Consider the following 19,269-nt stretch of genomic DNA (forward strand, 5'->3'; position numbering starts at 1 on the left):
TTCGAAAAATTTCACAGACCTAGGTATCCGTTTTCCTTTGTCAGTACAGGCCTCACAGAGCCCGGCCAAATACCGCGGAAGCGCAGAACGATAGTCAACTTTAATTGTCTGAATCTGAGGGTGTGTGGAGGGAGAGAGGGACAGGGCTGACAACACCGCAGGACACGACTGGACGCTCCGGGTCCCACACAAAAGAGATTTCAGGCCAAAAAAAAAAATGCTGAGGCGAGAGACTCGGAGTAAGGCAGGGTCAGCATGGAGATGGCTGCACGACCCCGCCGCTCCCTCCGGCCCCGGCGGTTGGTGGGCGTGGCGATCAGTCTCGCGGGAGCGGCAGTTGGGCGGGCCGTTGTCCCCGAGGGCGGGGCGAGTTGCTAAGGAAATGACCGCCCGCAGCAGGGCTCACCGCACCAGCAGGGCGGGGTCTGGAGCAGCGTGGTTTCCGCTTCCGCTCTCTCCCCGCTCCCGTCCCGTTACCGCCTCCTGGCCGGCCTCGCGCCTTTCGCCGGCACCTTGCGTCGGCTGCGCCGCCGGGCCCGCTCCGTGCCACGCGCGCCCCCGGGGCCCCGGCTCCGGCGCCGGCGAGGGTCGCGTCCCGCTCGCCTGCTCCAGAGACCGCCGGCCAGCCGCCGCCATGGGTGCCTACCTCTCTCAGCCCAACACGGTGAAGTGTTCCGGGGACGGGGTTGGCGCCCCGCGCCTCCCGTTGCCCTACGGCTTCTCCGCCATGCAAGGCTGGCGCGTCTCCATGGAGGTGAGACGACAGGGCCCCAGAAGCTGGCCTCTGCATGGCTAGAACCTGACAGAGAAAGGGAGCGGTGGGGGCGGGGGGATGGGGTTCTCCTCAGGCAAGGGTCCCTGACGGGAGCCTGCGGCCACGGTGCAGGAGGCGGCGGCGAGCGCGGGATCTGGGTGGAGAGGGAGCAGCTGGAGCTTGGGGACGGCGGCCCGATGGCCAGTGGCGGCGGGAGCCCTGCCATGTGGGGAGAGGCACCTTCCGCCCACTGGCCGCCGTCTCTCCGTGCCTTCGCGCCATCCTCTGGTGCCAGCCCAGCCCTCCAGGCTTACAGGCGGCGTGGGGTGTAGTTGTCAGAGGGAAGAGGGAGGACTCGATATTTGTTCGCTTATTGGCGGAATAGATTTGAATGGCTGGTTAGTTTTTATTCTTCAAATAATGTCATGTGGCAGGCCTTTTGGGGCTAGAAACTTGATGGGGAAAAGGGAGCCCGGGCAAATAATTAGTTTCCCATTCTTAACCCTTAGTTGCTTTTAGCCTTAGGTGTGTCGTGTTAATTTTCAGAGGCTCCGCTTGACCTTCGAGAATTGTCACTCTTTTTGAAGCCTTTCGAGACCTGTGTCTGTCACTAGGCTTGCTTTTAAAAAAAAAAATTATGCTTGGTAATTTTTTTTTAAGTCACTCGATTTCTTTAAAATTTAACTGAGTTGTCATTTGCCTGTGCATAAGATTTAGTTTACTCCATTTTCAGTCTGCTCATCAATTTTTTCGTCACGATCCACAGATAACTTTTTTAAAAAATTCACTTAGGATGAAAGGGAAAACAGAACCGTCTGGATTAACAGTGTTGAGCAAATGATGTGAAACTACAATGAACAGGGAGACCTGATGGTAAAATGGAAATAGGAAAGAAGGACATTAAGTGTCCCTAAGAAATTTTGTGTGAAGTCTAGGTATGGGGACTAGGGAAATGCTCTAGTATGTCTGGATTTGGAGGTTTATCCGTTTAGTAGGTGGGCCACAGGTAACAGCCAAATACTGTTTCCTCTGGGGATTTTTCTCAAATCCCTCACTCCTCCCTGTGGTTAGCTCTGGAATGACAGTGTGAACCTGAATGGTTTGTTCTCAGACTCAAAATGTATTCTCCCACCAGGCTTTGATGAATGGTTCTAGCATTATCTGTATCTTGCAGCTAGATAAACTATTTCAGCAAGGAGAGGGGCTTATTCACTCATCTGGTCTGGCTTAGCGCCCACGTTTGACAACTTGGAAATTGGGGCCTAGAAAGATAGGACACTTGTACCTTGATAAAAAATTGCCCTATAAAGCTGTTGAAGACAGTAAAGTAGGTGCTGTTCTTAGAGGTATAAAACTGAAGCACAGCTTTCGTATTCCTCAGTGGCACACTGTAGAACTGGGTGTGGTTAGAGTCATCTGGGTGTAGGTTCAGAAGGAAAGCCTTAGGAATGACTCTGTGGCAAGGATTATGTGTTCCTACAGGGGACCAGAGTTTGGTTCTCAGCACTCATGGCAAGGAGCTCACAACCACCTGTAATTCCAGCTCCAGGGAATCCAGCGCCCTCTTCTGGTCTCTGCTGATACCTCAGTCTCCCAATCATTCCTTCAGTCTCTCAGAAGGAAAGAAAGAAAGCCATTATGTTAGCCTGCCTGGTGTTTGGGTTAGGCTATGGTGTTTTCTTTTAGTGACTGTCTCTCTCATAGACTTGTCAAGTTTCTTGTTCCTTAATTTCCATCTATGTGAAATAAAATGTTTTTCTACTTTTGGGGGCATTCTTTCTAGTTTTCTTTATGAATTGAGTTGCTTGAGTGTTTTCAAATCTAGGAATTCTGTGTTTTTATTTCTCTGCTAAGCATTTCCCTTTCTTTCTTTCTTTCTTTCTTTCTTTCTTTCTTTCTTTCTTTCTTTCTTTCCTGTTTGTTTCTCCGCTGGTGATTAGAGAACTACTTCATTTTTAGTTTACGGCTGTTTGGTGTGAAGAATTTTGCTAACTGTTCTGGAGATCATGATCTTTGTTCTAAGAGGCAGTCTACTTGAGCACTAAAGCCTTTCTGTTGTGCTATTCTTAAATTTACTCTTATTTGAGTAATATGTCTAATCTTCCTGGAGTACTATTTCAGATCCTTTTCTGCTTCGTTGATACTTTTCTTTCTAGGTTTGTTTCCTCCCTCAACGTATTACATGGTGTCTCATTATTGTAAGAACATTACTAAGATACTATAGTTTCTAGTCTCTTAAAATAATCTTTTCAGAAAATAAGCTCTTGACCTATCCGTACATATAGTTCAATGGGACAAGAAGGTTATGGTATATCTTGGATTGATTATACCTATTAATGAAGCCCATTTGCCTTGTTGGCTTCATTCTAAAGACTTTATATTAGAATACCTTAGAGAAGTTGCTAAAATTCTAACCCATAGATTTTTATCTTTAGACTTGTTTTACTCCCTCTCTTGAACCACGGGTGGACGGTAGTCATCAAAAGCTGGTATTTTACCAGGATGTAAAGTGAATAATAATTTTGAAAAGCTGGTATTTTATACCTTCTACCTCTTTCCAACCCTCTTGCTGTGGAACCAGAATTTTTTAGGGGGTGTGGGGGCGCCCAAGTGGGTGTCAAAATGTTATAATGATGTTCCCCTCCTCTTTTATGGTTTGGAGGGGTCCTCCAACTGGTTGAGCTATGTTCTGTGTTGTTAAGAGTAGGAGGTGGTACTGAGAAACATAAAAGATTGTGAGGTTTTGGTGGCTGTTGAGAAGTCCAGTCTAAAGGCAGTGTACTGTTAAAAGGAAAAGTAATTTTGAGGTACCTTCGAAAGAAGCAAAACAGTTTTTGTGAAGAGTTAGGATTTTACAAAATTCAGTAAATACTTTTCCCTTTCAAAAAAGCTCTGCCAATGTCTTTTTTTTTTTTTTTTAAATCTGTGTGTGTGTTGAGGGGGCGGGTATGCATATGCCAGAACACATGTGAAGTTCAAAGGGTGGCTTGTGAAATTTAATTTCTGTTTCTTTCATGTAGGTCCTAGGGATTGAGCTCAGGTTGCCAGACTTAGCATGTGCTTTCCTACTGTTACTTCTTCGGACTTTTGAGGAGCTGAGGGGCAGAGACAGGGTCTTACTATGTAGCCCTGTCTGTTCTGGACCTTGCAGGTGTCTTCCTGTCTCTGCCTCCTAAATGCTAGGGTTACAGGTCTGCATCGCCATGCCCTATTTGGTATTGGTATGTTTTTGAGTCTAAGTTTGAAAGTCATCATAAAAGATTATTGAGAGACTGAGGAGATGATGGCTTAGCAGATAGCAGCACCCGTGGTGTGGCGGGTAAAAGCCTTTTGTAACTCTAGTTCCAGGGGGCCTTATACCTTCTCCAGGCCTCCTCAGGCACCAGGTACACAACGCAGTGCAAAGATGCACATTCAGGCAAAATGCCTGTACACATAAAAAAAAAAATACTTTAAAAAAAAAAAGGAACACCTAGAATTGAATATAACACTAAATAGAAAACTCTTTAAGAAGCTTGTGGGGCTGGAGAGATGATGGCTCAGAGGTTAAGAGCACTGACTGCTCTTCCAAAGGTCCTGGGTTCAATTCCCAGCTACCACATGGTGGCTCACAACCGTCTATAATGTGATCTGATGCCCTCTTCTAGCATGTATGTGTACATGCAGGCAGAGCACTGTGTACATCATAAATAACTCTTTTTTTAAAAAAAAAAGCTTGCATGACTGTTTGAGACTCTCATGTAGCTCAAACTTTCTGTGTAGCTGAAGATGACCTTGAACTCCTCTCAGGAATGTATATCTTGTGCCCATAAAGTCAGAAAAGGGTATTGGATCCTCTGGAGCTAGAGCTACAAATAGTTGTGAGCCACTATGTTGGTGCTGAGATCCAAATCCAGGTTTTGGTTCTGCAAGAATAACAAATCCTCTTAAGCAGGGAGCTATCTCCGCTAGGCCTAGTGTATATTTTATAAAGTGTCATTGATGTATTCTGACTCATTCTATCATTTTAGTAGCTGAATATTTCTCTGTAATTTTTAAAAATTATTTATTATTATGTATACAGGGTTATGCTTCATGTACACCTGCAGGCCAGAAGAGGGCATCAGATCTCATTATAGATGGTTGTGAGCCACCATGTGATTGCTGGGAATTGAACTCAGGACCTCTCACTTCGGCCTTCTGCTGTATCTTTCTGTCCTCATGGCAACCTTCCTCTCTGGCCTCTTCCTGAGACCCTCTGACTCTCCTGCCCAGCTATTGGCTAATCAGCTTCTTTATTAACTATCAGAGAATAATTTTTACAAAGTATTAAGACAGAAGATTCAGGTGCAATGGTGCACGCCTATAATCCCAGCAGTTTGAGAGGCAGAAGCAGGCAAATCTCTGTCAGTTCAAGTCCAGCCTGGTCTACAGAGTCCTAGATAGCCAGGGCTGTTCCACAGAGAAACCAACCCTGTCTTGAAAAACCTGAACAAACAAAGGGCAGGAGGTTCTTCATAGGAGTGATAATGCCCACATTCTACTGCAGCCAGAACTGGGAGCACAGGAAGCAGCGTCTGAATACATAGTGCACAAGACCATCCCCAGCATGGACAACTTTTTGTGTGGAAATATATCTTGGGTATATATGTATGAATGGAATTGCTATGAGTGATATTAGGAAATGTATATTTGCCCTATTACCGGATCTTCTGTTATATTAAAGTCCTTGAAATCATCAATGTAGTGCCTTTTTGTAATGCTAATACAAAACTGAGTGATAACTGGTGTGTGTGTGTGTGTGTGTGTGTGTGTGTGTGTGTGTCTGTGTGTGTCTCTAGGATGAGGGCTTGTCACAAGAAAAACAGGTATAGTAGATAGTTAGGGCTTGCGGCATACATCCTTAACTTCTTGGGACAGTAGAGCTGATCAGTTAATGACCAGTGGCCAATAATTTGATTAATCAGGAGTTCAGGGAACATATGGTAGCTGGATGTATGGATATTGAAAAATGTGATCCTCAGTCTGTTGAAGGTTCAGTGAAACCCACTAAATGCTTCCCTGAATTCTGTGATGTGCACTAGCAAATAATTGAACCTAGGGAAGGAATTGCTTGGACTTCCTGTCCATTGCCTTGTGTGTAAGAAAAAACCTTGAGACCACATAGTTTTTGGTATTGTGAGAATACTACCACTGAGCTGAATCCCCATCCCTTATAGATAAGCCCTTACCAGGATGAGGGTTTTCCTCTTAAGTTTGGTTGAGTTTTTTGTTTTTGTTTTTGTTTTTGTCGTGAATGGACTGTAGGCTTTGTTAAGTGCTGTTTATTTATGTCTGTTTGTATGTGTGTATGTGCAGGTGCCCAGTGTCCAGGAGGGGTTGTAGAATTACTTGGAATTAGATTTTCAGGTATTTGTGAGCTGCCTAATGTGAGTGATAGGATTTGAACTCCATTCCTGATAGAGCAGTAAGTACTTTTAATGGCTGTTATCTCTCCAGCCTTGTCAAATGCTTTTATTTTTAAGAATCTATTAAGCTCACCATGTGGGTTTGTTCTAGTTCTATACTTTTAATATATGATATATAGCATTAACTAATTTTGCATGCTAAGCCTATCTTATATTTGGCATATGGATTCCTTTGGTCACTGAGTATAAATAACCCTTTTGAAGTGTTGCTGGATTTGGTTGGCTACTATTTTGTTGAAATTTTTGTTTTTGAGACAGGGTCTCTACAAAGCCCTGATTATCCTGGAACTCTGTAGATCAGGCCAGCCTTGAATTCAGAGAGATGTGTGGGTACAGTTCAGTCTTACTGTGTCAGTTATTGGCATCCTAGGCCCGAACAGATACAATTAACTGTAACAGAGACTGCCTGCCTCTGCCTCCTGAGTGCTGGGATTAACAGCATATACTACCACCACCGCCTGGCTAGTTTGGTTTTAGTATGAGGGTAATAAGACCTCATAGAATGAGTTGGAAATATTGCCGCTTAATCTATGTTTTGGAGAATTTGTAAAGAATTGGTACACGTCTCTTAGAATCCACAAAGACCCTAGTGTTCAGAATACCCTGTTGATAAGATTCTCAAATGCCTTATATAAAATGAGGTGCATATGGTGTTGCATTCTTCATTCCAGCATTCTGGATGCAGAGGCAGTCAGAGCTCTGGCTAGCCTGGTTTTTATAGTGAGTTCCAGGCCAGCCAAGGCTACATAGTAAGGCCCTGTCTCAAAATCAAATTAATGGCCGGGTGTGGTGGCACACGCCTTTAATCCCAGCACTTGGGAGGCAGAGGCAGGCGGATCGCTGTGAGTTCGAGGCCAGCCTGGTCTACAAAATGAGTCCAGGACGGCCAAGGCTACACAGAGAAACCCTGTCTCGAAAAACGAAAAAAACAAAAACAAACAAAAAAACAAAATCAAATTAATAATAATAGTAATGATAGTAATAATAATATTGTTATATTTCCATTTAATTTATCTATATACCTTCCCATAATGTTTAAATTGTCTCTGGGTTGCTTAATGTGGGGCTGGAGAGATGGATGGTCTTCCAGAGGTTCTGAGTTCAATTTCCAGCACCCACATGGCAGCTCATAACTGTAACTCCAGCCGGGCGTGGTGGCGCACGCCTTTAATCCCAGCACTCGGGAGGCAGAGGCAGGTGGATCACTGTGAGTTCGAGGCCAGCCTGGTCTACAAATTGAGTCTAGGACAGCCAAGGCTACACAGAGAAACCTTGTCTCAAAAAACCAAAAACAAAAAAACTGTAGCTCCAGTTCCAGATCCAACGCCCCTCTCATAGACATACATGCAGACAAAACACCAATGCACATAAAATAAATTATTTTTAAAGAATAGATTGCTTAAGCCGGGCGTGGTGGCGCACGCCTTTAGTCCCAGCACTCGGGAGGCAGAGGCAGGTGGATCGCTGTGAGTTCGAGGCCAGCCTGGTCTACAAAGCGAGTCCAGGAGAGCCAAGGCTACACAGAGAAACCCTGTCTCAAAAAAGACAAAAAAAAAAAAAAAAAAAAGAATAGATTGCTTGTGTTACCTAATAGGACCAATTATATTAATGTTTTTATTTGTAGAATTCACCAATGATTAGCCTGTACTTTTGGTTGGAAACTTATTTTTTATTGTTTTCTGCTCACTGGTTGGCCTCTTAATTTGCGGTAGTCTTCATGCTACCATTCCTGGCTAAGGCCTTTTGGTTTTTTTTGTTTTGTTTTGTTTTGTTTTTCTTCCCCCCCCCCCCAAACCTCCTGGGAATCAGAACTTTGTTGCATGGAAGGCTTTTTTTTTTTTTTTAAACCAACTGAGCCATCTCTCCAGCTTGAATGAACCTAATTGTTTGTTTGTTTGTTTGTGTGGGGTTTTTGTTGTTGTTGTTTTTTGAGACAGGGTTTCTCTGTGTAGCCTTGGCTGTCCTGGCCTCACTTTGTAGAACAGGCTGGCCTTGAACTCAGTCATCTGTCTGCCTCTGCATCTTAAGTGCTGGGGTTCAAGGTGTGTGCTACTACTGCCTGGCATGAACCTAATTTTTAAAGCTATATGATATTACATATTTTATAGGGCTGTTTGGTTTATTTTTATTATTTTTTATGTGTATATATGAGGAGCCATTCACATACCACAGTGCACATGTGAGGATCAGAGGATAACTTGTGCATGTCAACTGGGCATGGTAGCACATGCCTTTAATCCCAGCACTCGGGAGGCAGAGGTAGGCTGATCTCTGAGTTCAACATCAGTCTGGTCTACAGAGTGAGTTCCAGGACAGCCAGGGCTACACAGAGAAACCCTGTCAAGGAAGGAAGGAAGGATGGATGGATCTCATCTTGACTTGACTTGACAAAAGGTTTAAGTAAATATATATATCATAGGACAGGAGACAGGACAGCTATCAGGAGATTGACATTAGAGAAGAGAATTAACTAACCCTTTATTAATATTGATGCATGCATTGCTTAGAATGTCAGAGGGGCTATAGGATATATGACTTAGTAAGACCAACACCTAATACCTTATTCAGGTGACTCATGTTGTGTGTATTCTGAGTCATCTCTTCTGGACATCATAATACTTACTGTGTCATATTTCTGGGTTTCATGCAGCAAATGAAGGAGAAGATATCTTTAAGGTAGTTGTCCTGAGATGTTTGGGAACACTTCATCTTTGTTAATGTTTTGCATTGCTGTGACAAAATAGGTGAAGCTGTGTACTTTATAAAGAAAAGTTTTAGTTCACAATTTGGAGGTTCAAGCATGATGCTAAAGTCTGCTCCACTTTGGTGAGAACAATGTGGCAAATGTTAAGAACACATGTAAAAAGTTCATTTGTTGCCGGGCGTGGTGGCGCACGCCTTTAATCCCAGCACTCGGGAGGCAGAGGTAGGCGGATCGCTGTGAGTTCGAGGCCAGCCTGGTCTACAAAGTGAGTCCAGGATGGCCAAGGCTACACAGAGAAACCCTGTCTCGAAAAACCAAAAAAAAAAAAAAAAAGTTCATTTGTTAAGACATAGGAAGCAAGAGATCGGAGATGGCTCAAGCTCTCTCTGTCTCGCTCTTCATGATAAGCAACTTTGTGGGAGTAATACACCCTACCAGACTTGACCCATTCTTGCAAGTCAACAGTACTCTGTTCAGTTTGGAGCCTCTACCTAAATCCCTTCTACTAGGTCTTATTTTAAGGTTCTGTTACCTTAACCCTACCACACTGGGGGCCTGGCCTCTATAGAGCATATATACCTCTAGACAGGAAAGCATGTCTAAACCATTGTACTGTCCTAAGGAGGAATGGAGGTGCTATCATAGTACCATTAAACCCCAGAGCAATAAAGAAATTTAAGACAGTCTTTGCTCTTGCCTGCTGGGTCCAAGTCTGGCTTTGGTCAGTGCCCAGTTACTGGGAAAGACAAGAAATGCTGCAAGTTAGAACATTGGTGTATTTGAGAAAGGCCTCTTACTGTCATTGAGATGTAGAGTAATACAACAGGCACAGGAGTAAGTAGAGGAGATAGTGTTAACAAGAAGGACAGTACATATTTCTTCACTAGGTAGTGGAAGGAGTATTTGTGTTAAAAGTGGAGTGATTGGAGAATGGCTTTAGAATTAGGAGATTGGGTTATACATGTAGGTAGGGGTGGCTGAGTGCCTTAAAGCAAAGCAAGCTACCAAGGATAGTGCAGCAGCACTCTAATAGGTGAATGACAGCTAGGAAGTTAAAGATGGACTGCTATTAGGTATTGGCTGGGGGAGTTAAAATTCCACAGAAAGAAATAAGCCCAGGGCTCAACAGGTGATTTAAGAGATTAAGAACACTAGTTGCTCTCGCAGAGGACTCGGGTCCAATTCCCAACACTCACATGATGGTTCACAGCCATCTGTAACTCTCATTCCAGGGGATCCAATGCCCCCTTCTGACCCCTGTGGGCATCAAGCATACACATGGTATACATACAAACATGTAGACAAAACACACAAAAAGTAGTAAAGTGAGTAAGCTTAATAAATGTTGAAAGAGCTGGGCATGGTAGCACACACCTTTAAGTTAGAGTCACTCTTATATACTTTTGCTATTAATAAAATCTTGACAGAAAAGGGTTTGAGATCAGGACTTAAAAGAGGAAATGTTAATCTAGGAAGAGAAGAACCAGAGATAAAGGAAAGTTTATATAAAGGTAGAAAGAAACCTTCAGGTAGGATATTGAAGACAGGGCATTTCTTTCTGGTAAAGGAAAATGAGGAAGAGGCTAGCCTGTCAGCTGCGAGTGAGAGAAGAGCATACAGAACTCGAACAGTTTGGGAAAGACTTGAGACTAGCTGATCTCATACATTTTGTGACCAACAGTACTTAGTATTTCTGATTCAGGGCTAAAGAAAGCAGTTGGCAGTTATACAAGGTTGGATGAGTTTTTCTAGACTGCTAAGAGATAGTGTCGAAATACTTGGCTGTGGCTCAGAAAAGGACAAAAAAGCCAAGGGTAAGGGTTCTAAGTAAAAATGTAAGTAAGATTAAAGTTCCTAGAGAAGGTGGAACAATTCCAAATAATAATGTAGATCTATAATCTGACTGAAAGTGAAAGTAATCATTCTAGGAACTGAGACCTGGATGTGCGAGGACTCTGTTGTGGGCATTTCTCTTCACAAAAAAAGGATAGACAAGGAAAGTGTGAGCCACGCGCCACGTTTCAGAACAGAGTATCTAGCAAATGATGATATGATACAGTGGACTGCCACCTCGTGAGAAGGGGGAAATTGGGTTTTTTTGTTTGTTTGGTTGTTGTTTTGTTTTGTATTTTTTTGAGACAGGGTTTCTCTGTGTAGCCCTGGCTGTCCTGGACACTCTCTGTAGACCAGGCTGGTCTCAAACTCAAATGCTGGGATTAAAGGCGTGCACCACCACTGCTGAGCTAAAGTCCTTTTTTGATGTCTTTCTTCCATGCCTGATGTCTTATTTTTTACCCAAGAACTATGCCATAGTCTTAGTTCAGCTCCAATAGAATTACTATATTCAGATTTTTCAGTATTGGTAGAAATTTTTAAATGAAGGAAAAATGATTGAATATAACTCATGCAAGGTAAGTAACCAAAGCACAATGTTGATTAGCATTCGTCTCTTCTGTCTGAAGAGAGTATCTGAAGGAAGCTTGGGTTGTTGCAGGGTGTCGTAGAATGCGCTGCAGTGCGCTTTACCAAAGGCTGACAGTCCTACTTGAACTTCGTTCTGCTCTAGGACATTAGTTTAGAATATGATCAAACTTGTGGGGTTTTTGTTTTGCTTTCTTTTCTTTTAGTGGAAAAATGTTAGTGTGGCCAGGGCCTTTTTCAGCTTCTTTTCAGGTGTGCTAAGCCATTGGAATTGAATTTGTTGTGAAGAAAATTGCTCTGTAAATCTAATTTCTCTAAGCTGTGGGTAACTTCTTGAGTTAAGCTTTGGGATGAATTTGATAAGATGCTAAGGTGCTTTGGGTGGGTGTTTTTGGTTTTTTGTTTGTTTGTTTTTGTTTTGTTTTTTGTTTTGTTTTGTTTTTCCCCTCAAGACAAGGTTTCTCTGTACTCCTGGCTGTTCTGGAATTCACTCTGTAGACAAGGCTGGCCTTGAAGTCAGAGATCTGCCTACCTCTGCCACATAGTGCTGGAATTAAAGGCATGCGCCACCACTGCTTTTAAAAAAGTTGTTTAGCACAGTATTGTCTGACTGATACTGTTATAGCCTTCTGTAGGAGTTTCTTATTTTTAAGTTTGTAAGGTGCCAAGGAGGTCTTCTTGCTGTCCTCTTCAACATTTTCTTCTTTGACTTTTACTATTTATTCAGAGAATGGGTCTAGAAGTAACCTTTTAAAAATTATTTATGTTATGTACATTGGTGCTTTGACTGCATGTATGTCTGTGTGAGGGTGTCAGATCCCCTGGAACAAGAGTTACAGACAGTTGTGAGCTGCCATGTGGATGCTGTGAATTGATCCCAGGTCCTCTGGAAGAGCAGTCAGTGCTTTTAACTGCTGAGCCATCTCTCAAGCCCAGTAGCTTTATTTATTTGTTTTTTATTACACGTATTTATTTGTTTAGTTTGGAGGGAAGGTGTTCATGTACCATGATAACATGTGTGGTCAGAGGACAACTTTTGGGAATTTGTTCTTTCATTCTACCACACATGAGTGCCAGGGGTCAAGCTTAAGTAGATAGGCTTGGCAGCAGGCACCTTAGTTTAGGCTCAGAAGTAACTTTAAAGTTCTCTAGATCCGAAGGGTCAGGTCTAGATCTCGAGAGGAGGATGCTGTTTTACAGAGGTGGTGTCTGAGCCTGCGTTTCTAATCCCTTTCTTATCCTCTTCTTTCCCCTCCTGTTTGTGGTTTTTCAAGACAGGTTTTCTTTTCTGGCTGTCATGGAACTTGCTCTGTATACCAGGCTGGCCTTGAACTCAAGAGATCTGCCTATCTCTGCCTCCCAAGTGCTAGGATTAAAGGTGTGTGCCACCACCACCTGACTTCCTATATTCTTTTATCACCCTACCTTGCTTTCTTATTTCTAGTCCATGTTTGGCCAGCCAAAGAACTACAAAGATACTACAAAGATATCTATCAAAGTACTTTGTGACCTGAAATAAAGGAGAAATAGTGTTTGAACTTGATGAAATATTCTGATTATTTTTTCTTCTTCTAGGATGCTCACAACTGTATTCCTGAGCTGGACAATGAGACAGCCATGTTTTCTGTCTACGATGGACATGGAGGTAACTTTAGCAGATCATATTGGTAGCAGTCTAAGACCTCATCAAAGACTTACCAATGGGCAAGAAAGGGGATTTTTTGTTCTTTCACTTACAGGACTGAACTAAGTTTAATAGTTAAAATGTCAAGGGATATACTAATACACTCCTCAGAGAAAAGTGATATTGAAATGTTTTCAGGGTCAGACCTTCCCTTTGACTTAACCAGCTAGGTCTCAGGTATGCTAAGGTATTCATCACCTGTGTCCTTGTGTGTGTGTAGCACTGTTTTGTTAATAAAAACCTTTCTTTTAGGGGAAGAAGTTGCCTTGTACTGTGCCAAATATCTTCCTGATATTATCAAAGATCAGAAGGCCTACAAGGAAGGCAAGCTCCAGAAGGTCTGTCTTCCTACACTCAGGGTTTTCCAAACTTTGGCTTCCCTTTGCTCTAGCTATTGATTATCTGTTGTATTTCTTCTTAAAGAGTTCTATGTCCATTGGGATGGAGAGATGGCTCAGAGGTTAAGAGCACTTGCTGCTCTTCCAAAGGCCATGACTTCATTCCTGGCAACCACGTCTACCTGAGATCTGGTACCCTCTTCTGGTGTGCAGGTGTTACATGCAGGCAGAACACTGTACATAGTAGATCTTCTTGTGTGCAGGTGTTACATGCAGGCAGAACACTGTACATAGTAGATTTTTTTTTTTTTTTAAAGAGTTCTATGCCCAAACCAAGCTCCTTCCCACTTGGGTATTTTTAGACTTTCCTTATTCTCGGGTCTCTTAAACCATTTTATCTATTTGTATATGTCTTAGTGTAATTGACCACCCCGTGCTTTCATTCCAGCTGTGTGCCCACAATTTTGTATACTGGGCAGTTGATTTGTACCCACTGTATTTGTCTTATAGTATTTTGCTTATATTCAGGCTTTAGAAGATGCCTTCTTGGCTATCGATGCCAAATTGACCACAGAGGAAGTCATTAAGGAACTGGCACAGATTGCGGGGAGACCCACTGAAGATGAGGATGATAAAGAAAAAGTAGCAGATGAGGATGATGGTGAGTGTGGCATCCGTGTTAGAAAGAAATGAGCAGCTTATTATCATACATTCCAAGATAAGATCGCTTCCTAGACACCTGAGGAATTTTCACATTACGTAAACCCAAAGAACTAACATGGGCTTATAGGGGCTCACAGAGACTGAACTAACAACCAGGGAGCCTGCGCAGGACTGACCTAGGCCCTCTGCATATGTTAAAATCATCAAGTAGCTTGCTCTTTATGTGGGAATAGGGGCTGTCCCTGACTCTTGCTGGCTTTTAGGACCCTTTTCCTCATACTGGGTTGCCTTGTCCAGCCTTAATACAAGGGGAGATACCAAATCTTGCTGCAACTAGATATGCCATGTTTGTTTGATATCCATGGGATGCTTGCCCTTTTATGAATAAAAACAGAGGAGGAAGGAGGGGAAACAGTGGTCGGAATTTTTTAAAAAATTAATTAAAAGAACCACCGCCAGGTGTGTTAGCATACGCCTTTAATCCCAGCACTCAGGAGGTAGAGGCAGGCAGATCTCTGAGTGCAAAGCCAGCCTGGTCTACAAAGAAAGTTCCAGGATAGCCAGGGAAACCCTGTCTCAAAAACCAAAAACAAAACAAAAAGAGAGAACCTTATGAGTTAGACAGTGGTGACAAGCCTTTAATCCTGCGCTTGAAAGGTAGAGGAGGCAGAGCTGTCTGTGAGTTCAAGGGCAGCCTGGTCTACAGAGTAAGTTCCAGGACAGGCAAGACACACAGAGAAACCCTGTCTTGAAAAAATTTTAAAAACAAAAACCCCTATACACTGGGCACAGTGGCACATACCTGTAATCCCAGTACTAGGGGAGGCAGATGTAGGCTGATCTTTGTGAGTTCGAGGCCAGTCTAGTCTACAGAGTGCGCCCAGGACAGCCAGAGCTAGACAGAGAAACCCTTTCTGGGGGAAAAAGCAAAAAAAAATAAAACAAAACAACAAAAAAAACCCACCTTGTACACTACATGTGTTATAAAGAGAATTGGCCTTTGTCCAGTACATAGCTCTAAGCATTTTTGCATATATATTTTGTTATTTTGATGAGGTTTTCCTGGTTCTTATTGTTTTATATATATATGCTGACTTTTTCTTCAAAACTGGGGCAGCTAGCCTTGATAGCCATATATTACAACTCAGCCCTTCTTGTAAGCTAGCACATGGGCTTTCTGGGTCCTCAGTCGGAGTAAAGATTTCACCTTAAATACAAATGAGAGGTATAATGGGGAAGTGCACCTGTTGTTCCTTGGACTAAGAAAGGAGAGACACATGAGAAGAAAACTACTGAGGAAAATCGAGGGCAAGTGGAGCCTTAAAGTAGAAGTTATTGGGGAAGTTCAGCCTCAGTGTACAAGAAGTGTTGAATTAGTGAAAGGGACTGACATCCTGTGAGGAGTTTGGATGTGGGCTCTGATTCAGCCTCCTCCCTGCAGTGGACAATGAGGAGGCTGCATTGCTGCATGAAGAGGCTACCATGACAATTGAAGAGCTGCTGACGCGATACGGGCAGAACTGTCAGAAGGGGCCTCCCCACACCAAATCGGGAACTGGGATGGGCGATGACCCAGGGCCCCAGGGCCTCAACGGGGAGGCTGGACCTGAGGACCCATCTAGGGAAACTCCTTCCCAGGAAAATGGCCCCATAGCCAAAGGCCACACAGGCCCTTCCTCCAACTCGGAACATGGGACTGAGGCAGGCCAGATTGGCGAGCCTGGTACTGCTACTACTACTGGTGAGGCTGGACCTTCCTGCTCTTCAGCCTCTGACAAGCTGTCTCGAGTTGCTAAGTCCAAGTTCTTTGAGGACAGTGAGGATGAATCAGATGAGGTGGAGGAGGAAGAGGATGACAGTGAGGTAAGAGCCTGTGACAACAGACACAAATGCTGAAGTTGCAGTGAGGGCCTGTTTGGTACCATTCCAAGCTTCTTTCAACTCTCTTTAAAGTTTGTGTGTGTGTGTGTGTGTGTGTGAGAGAGAGAGAGAGAGAGAGAGAGAGAGAGAGAGAGAGAGAGAGAGAGAGAGCGCGCTCTGGTGCAGTTCCATGGCTTGTTGAGGCAGAGGGAAAAGATATAACTTGCGTGAGTCAGTTCTCTACTTCTTTCGTGAGTCTTAGGGTTCAATATCAGGTTACTGGGCTTGGCACCAAGCACCTAACTTACCCTGTGGGCCATCTCACCCCATCTTCCTTGTATTTAACATCATTTCCCAAGACTCGTGGATGCTAAGTCTTAGCCTTTCAAGTGCATCATCTCCTCCATTGCAAGTGCCTTTAACCCTCTTACCTTTTTTGTTGTTGTTGTTGAGTTTATATTCAGAAGAATAGCTTTTCTTTAAAATTTAAAAATAAAAACATTTATTTAATTTTGTGTCGTGTCTGGTGTGCCTGAGTAGCAGGGCATACCTGTGGAGGTTAGAGGACAACTTGAAAGAAAGAGCGCTTTCTCCTCCACCATGGAAGTGCAGAGGACTGACCCTGGGTTGGGTTGCCGGGCTTTACGCACTGAGGTGTCTCTCTGCCATAAGAGTTCCGGCCTTTCAGGATCTGACTTCTAGAGAACAGGAAAGCCATTTTTTAAATTATTACTTTAGGCTGTTTGGATGTCTTTCTTTTCTAGCAGTTTATTTTCTAGAAGGTATTTTGACTGGGTGGTTTGGTCTTCCCTGGGGCTTTTGCTGATGACATCTGAGCCTAGGTCAGAATGTCAGCTTATCATGCTTGCCTTGGCCTGTCCCCTGCCTCAAGATTTCCATGATATTGAAGATTGGGATGGGAGGGGGGGTGCTCAATATCCCAATCTCAATAGCTTGGAATCCTCCTGTTAGGAATGTAGTGAGGAAGAGGATGGCTACAGCAGTGAGGAGGCAGAGAACGAGGAAGATGAGGATGACACTGAGGAGGCTGAGGAAGATGACGATGAAGAAGAGATGATGGTACCTGGAATGGAAGGCAAAGAGGAGGTATGTGGAGGAAGGGGATTAGTGCTTTTTGGAAAGGAGAAGAAGCAAGTGTAAACCTCCTGATTTTTATTTTAAGTATATCCCCTTGGTATTTTAGTCTTTAATGCATGATCAGGAGGATTAATTCTGCAATAAAAACTGCATGGGAAATCTGGGTAGAATTGCCTGAAAAAAGGCCAGGGATCATGTTGTCTCTGCACAGCTCTTAAAGCTCTCTAGTACAGATGGTTGATGAGAGTGCACTCATACCTAAACGCTTCCACACGGCTCTTTCTTCCTCTTAAGCCTGGCTCTGACAGTGGCACAACAGCAGTGGTGGCTCTGATACGAGGGAAGCAGTTGATTGTGGCCAATGCAGGAGACTCTCGCTGTGTGGTGTCCGAGGCTGGCAAAGCTTTAGATATGTCCTATGACCACAAACCGGAGGATGAAGTGGAGCTAGCACGAATCAAGAATGCTGGTGGCAAGGTCACCATGGATGGACGAGTCAACGGAGGCCTCAATCTCTCTAGGGCCATTGGTAAGGTCTAAGAAACCAGGGAAACCTTGGGGTCTTGCCTTCTGTCCCAGACTACCAATAGCAAAGCTTAATGTTCTAGGCCCTGGGCCCTTTAGAGTAATCACAGATAATTTGTGTCCTTAAACATCTTTGTGAAATGGTGAAGTTATACTTCTTACAGTGTTGTGGGTGATTTTAAAAAAAAAAAAAGCCAGATGAGCTCTTTGTTCTGAGAGCAGCTCTGAAGCTGGAAAAGCTAGAACTTAAAGTTCTCCATTCCACAAAGTCATGGTGCGTAAAGACTTGATTTGCCTCTAATACACGTTTGAGAAGTATTCAAACTGCTCAACACTCTCGCCTTTCAGGAGACCACTTCTACAAAAGAAACAAAAACTTGCCACCTGAGGAACAGATGATTTCTGCCCTTCCTGACATCAAGGTGCTGACTCTCACTGATGACCATGAGTTTATGGTCATTGCTTGCGATGGCATCTGGTGAGCACTGGTGGAGGGGATGCCCTTAGACACCTGTCCTTCTGCAGCCTTATTACTTCAGTAAAGCTTGGAGCTGCAGCAAGGTAGCTTTGAGGTTGGCTTCTTGTTAAAACAATCAAGCCTAAGGCCGAGCTGAGGAGCATTTCCTCAGATGTTGAAGTTGGCCTGCATCAATATACTGCTGCCTACGTGCCTCTCTGCTCTGCCTTGGTGGGACTCTGGAATCTGACTGTTGTTTTTTGTTTGTTTGTTTGTTTGTTTGACCCAGGAATGTGATGAGCAGCCAGGAGGTTGTAGACTTTATTCAATCAAAGATCAGCCAGCGTGATGAAAATGGGGAGCTTCGGTTATTGTCATCCATTGTGGAAGAGGTGAGTCTGAAGTTGGAGGCGGGTGCCTGGTCTACACAGACACAGCTTCTCTGTACTTGTGGGGAGACCAGAGGCTGGGAGTATTATTAGTCACTCAGAGATACACTAGAAGACCTCGATTAAAACGCTGGATCTGACATTTCCCTGATGTAGCCTTAGGCCTGAAAAATTCACAAGTATCTGTTTTGTGATGCATGATGCCCATTCCTTCCCCTTCTGCCACCATGTGTCAGTAAGGCCAAGCCTTGTTGTGGTACTGTAGGTTCCCAGGAAGGTGTGCAAAACCCTGTGCCTAACTGCCTCAATCTTTCTGTAGCTGCTGGATCAGTGCCTGGCACCAGACACTTCTGGGGACGGTACAGGGTGTGACAACATGACGTGCATCATCATTTGCTTCAAGCCCCGAAGCACAGAGCAGCCGCCAGAGAGTGGCAAGAGAAAACTTGAGGAGGCGCTCTCCACGGAGGGGGCTGACGAGAATGGCAACAGTGACAAGAAAAAGGCCAAGCGGGACTAGCAGCCATCCTGACCCTGCCCACCTGGACTGTTTTCTGAGCCCTTGGACCCAAGACTGAGTTTTGTCTTTTTCTTTTAGCCTTAGCAGTGGGTATGAGGTGTGCAGGGGGCTGGGTGGCTTTCCTCAGCCCATTCCAAAGAGGGCTCTCCCTCCATGCGGCAGCCTGGGAGCCTCTGCTGTCCTCTCCAGCCTCCTCCTTACTCCTTGGGCTCATCGACGGTCGGTTCTGTGCCTGTGCTCTATTGTGTTGGAGGGAAGGACTGGTAGTTCTGATTTTTACTCTGTGAACACTTTATTTAAGGACATTCTTTTTTATTGGCGGCTCTGTGACCCCTAGCCGCTTGCACCCGCTCTGTTGTACACTTTCAAGCAACACTTTTTCAGACTAAAGGCCAAACAAAACTTAATC

The 19,269-nt window shown here is 44.0% G+C and overlaps 1 protein-coding gene across 1 annotated transcript; it reads left to right on the forward strand.

Annotated features, from left to right (window-relative positions):
* The first annotated feature begins 435 nt into the window (after positions 1-435).
* Positions 436-19,267, forward strand: PPM1G (protein phosphatase, Mg2+/Mn2+ dependent 1G). Its single transcript, XM_084792618.1, has 10 exons — positions 436-754; positions 12,902-12,971; positions 13,263-13,348; positions 13,877-14,009; positions 15,453-15,874; positions 16,844-16,978; positions 17,264-17,498; positions 17,843-17,972; positions 18,241-18,343; positions 18,660-19,267. Exons 1-10 carry the CDS (start codon positions 635-637, stop codon positions 18,858-18,860), a joined length of 1,635 nt encoding a protein of 544 aa, XP_084648744.1. The 5' UTR covers positions 436-634; the 3' UTR covers positions 18,861-19,267.
* The last annotated feature ends 2 nt before the right edge of the window (positions 19,268-19,269 follow it).

The sequence above is a fragment of the Acomys minous genome, assembly GCF_964271855.1.
Source record: "Acomys minous genome assembly, chromosome: 8".
NCBI classification, from domain to species: Eukaryota; Metazoa; Chordata; class Mammalia; order Rodentia; family Muridae; genus Acomys; species Acomys minous.

Coding starts and splice junctions, on each gene's coding strand:
- PPM1G (XM_084792618.1), top strand. CDS start 635: ATGGGTGCCTACCTCTCTCAGCCCAACACGGTGAAGTGTTCCGGGGAC. Junction 755..12,901: donor GCTGGCGCGTCTCCATGGAG/GTGAGACGACAG, acceptor TTCTTCTTCTAG/GATGCTCACAACTGTATTCC. Junction 12,972..13,262: donor TGTCTACGATGGACATGGAG/GTAACTTTAGCA, acceptor CCTTTCTTTTAG/GGGAAGAAGTTGCCTTGTAC.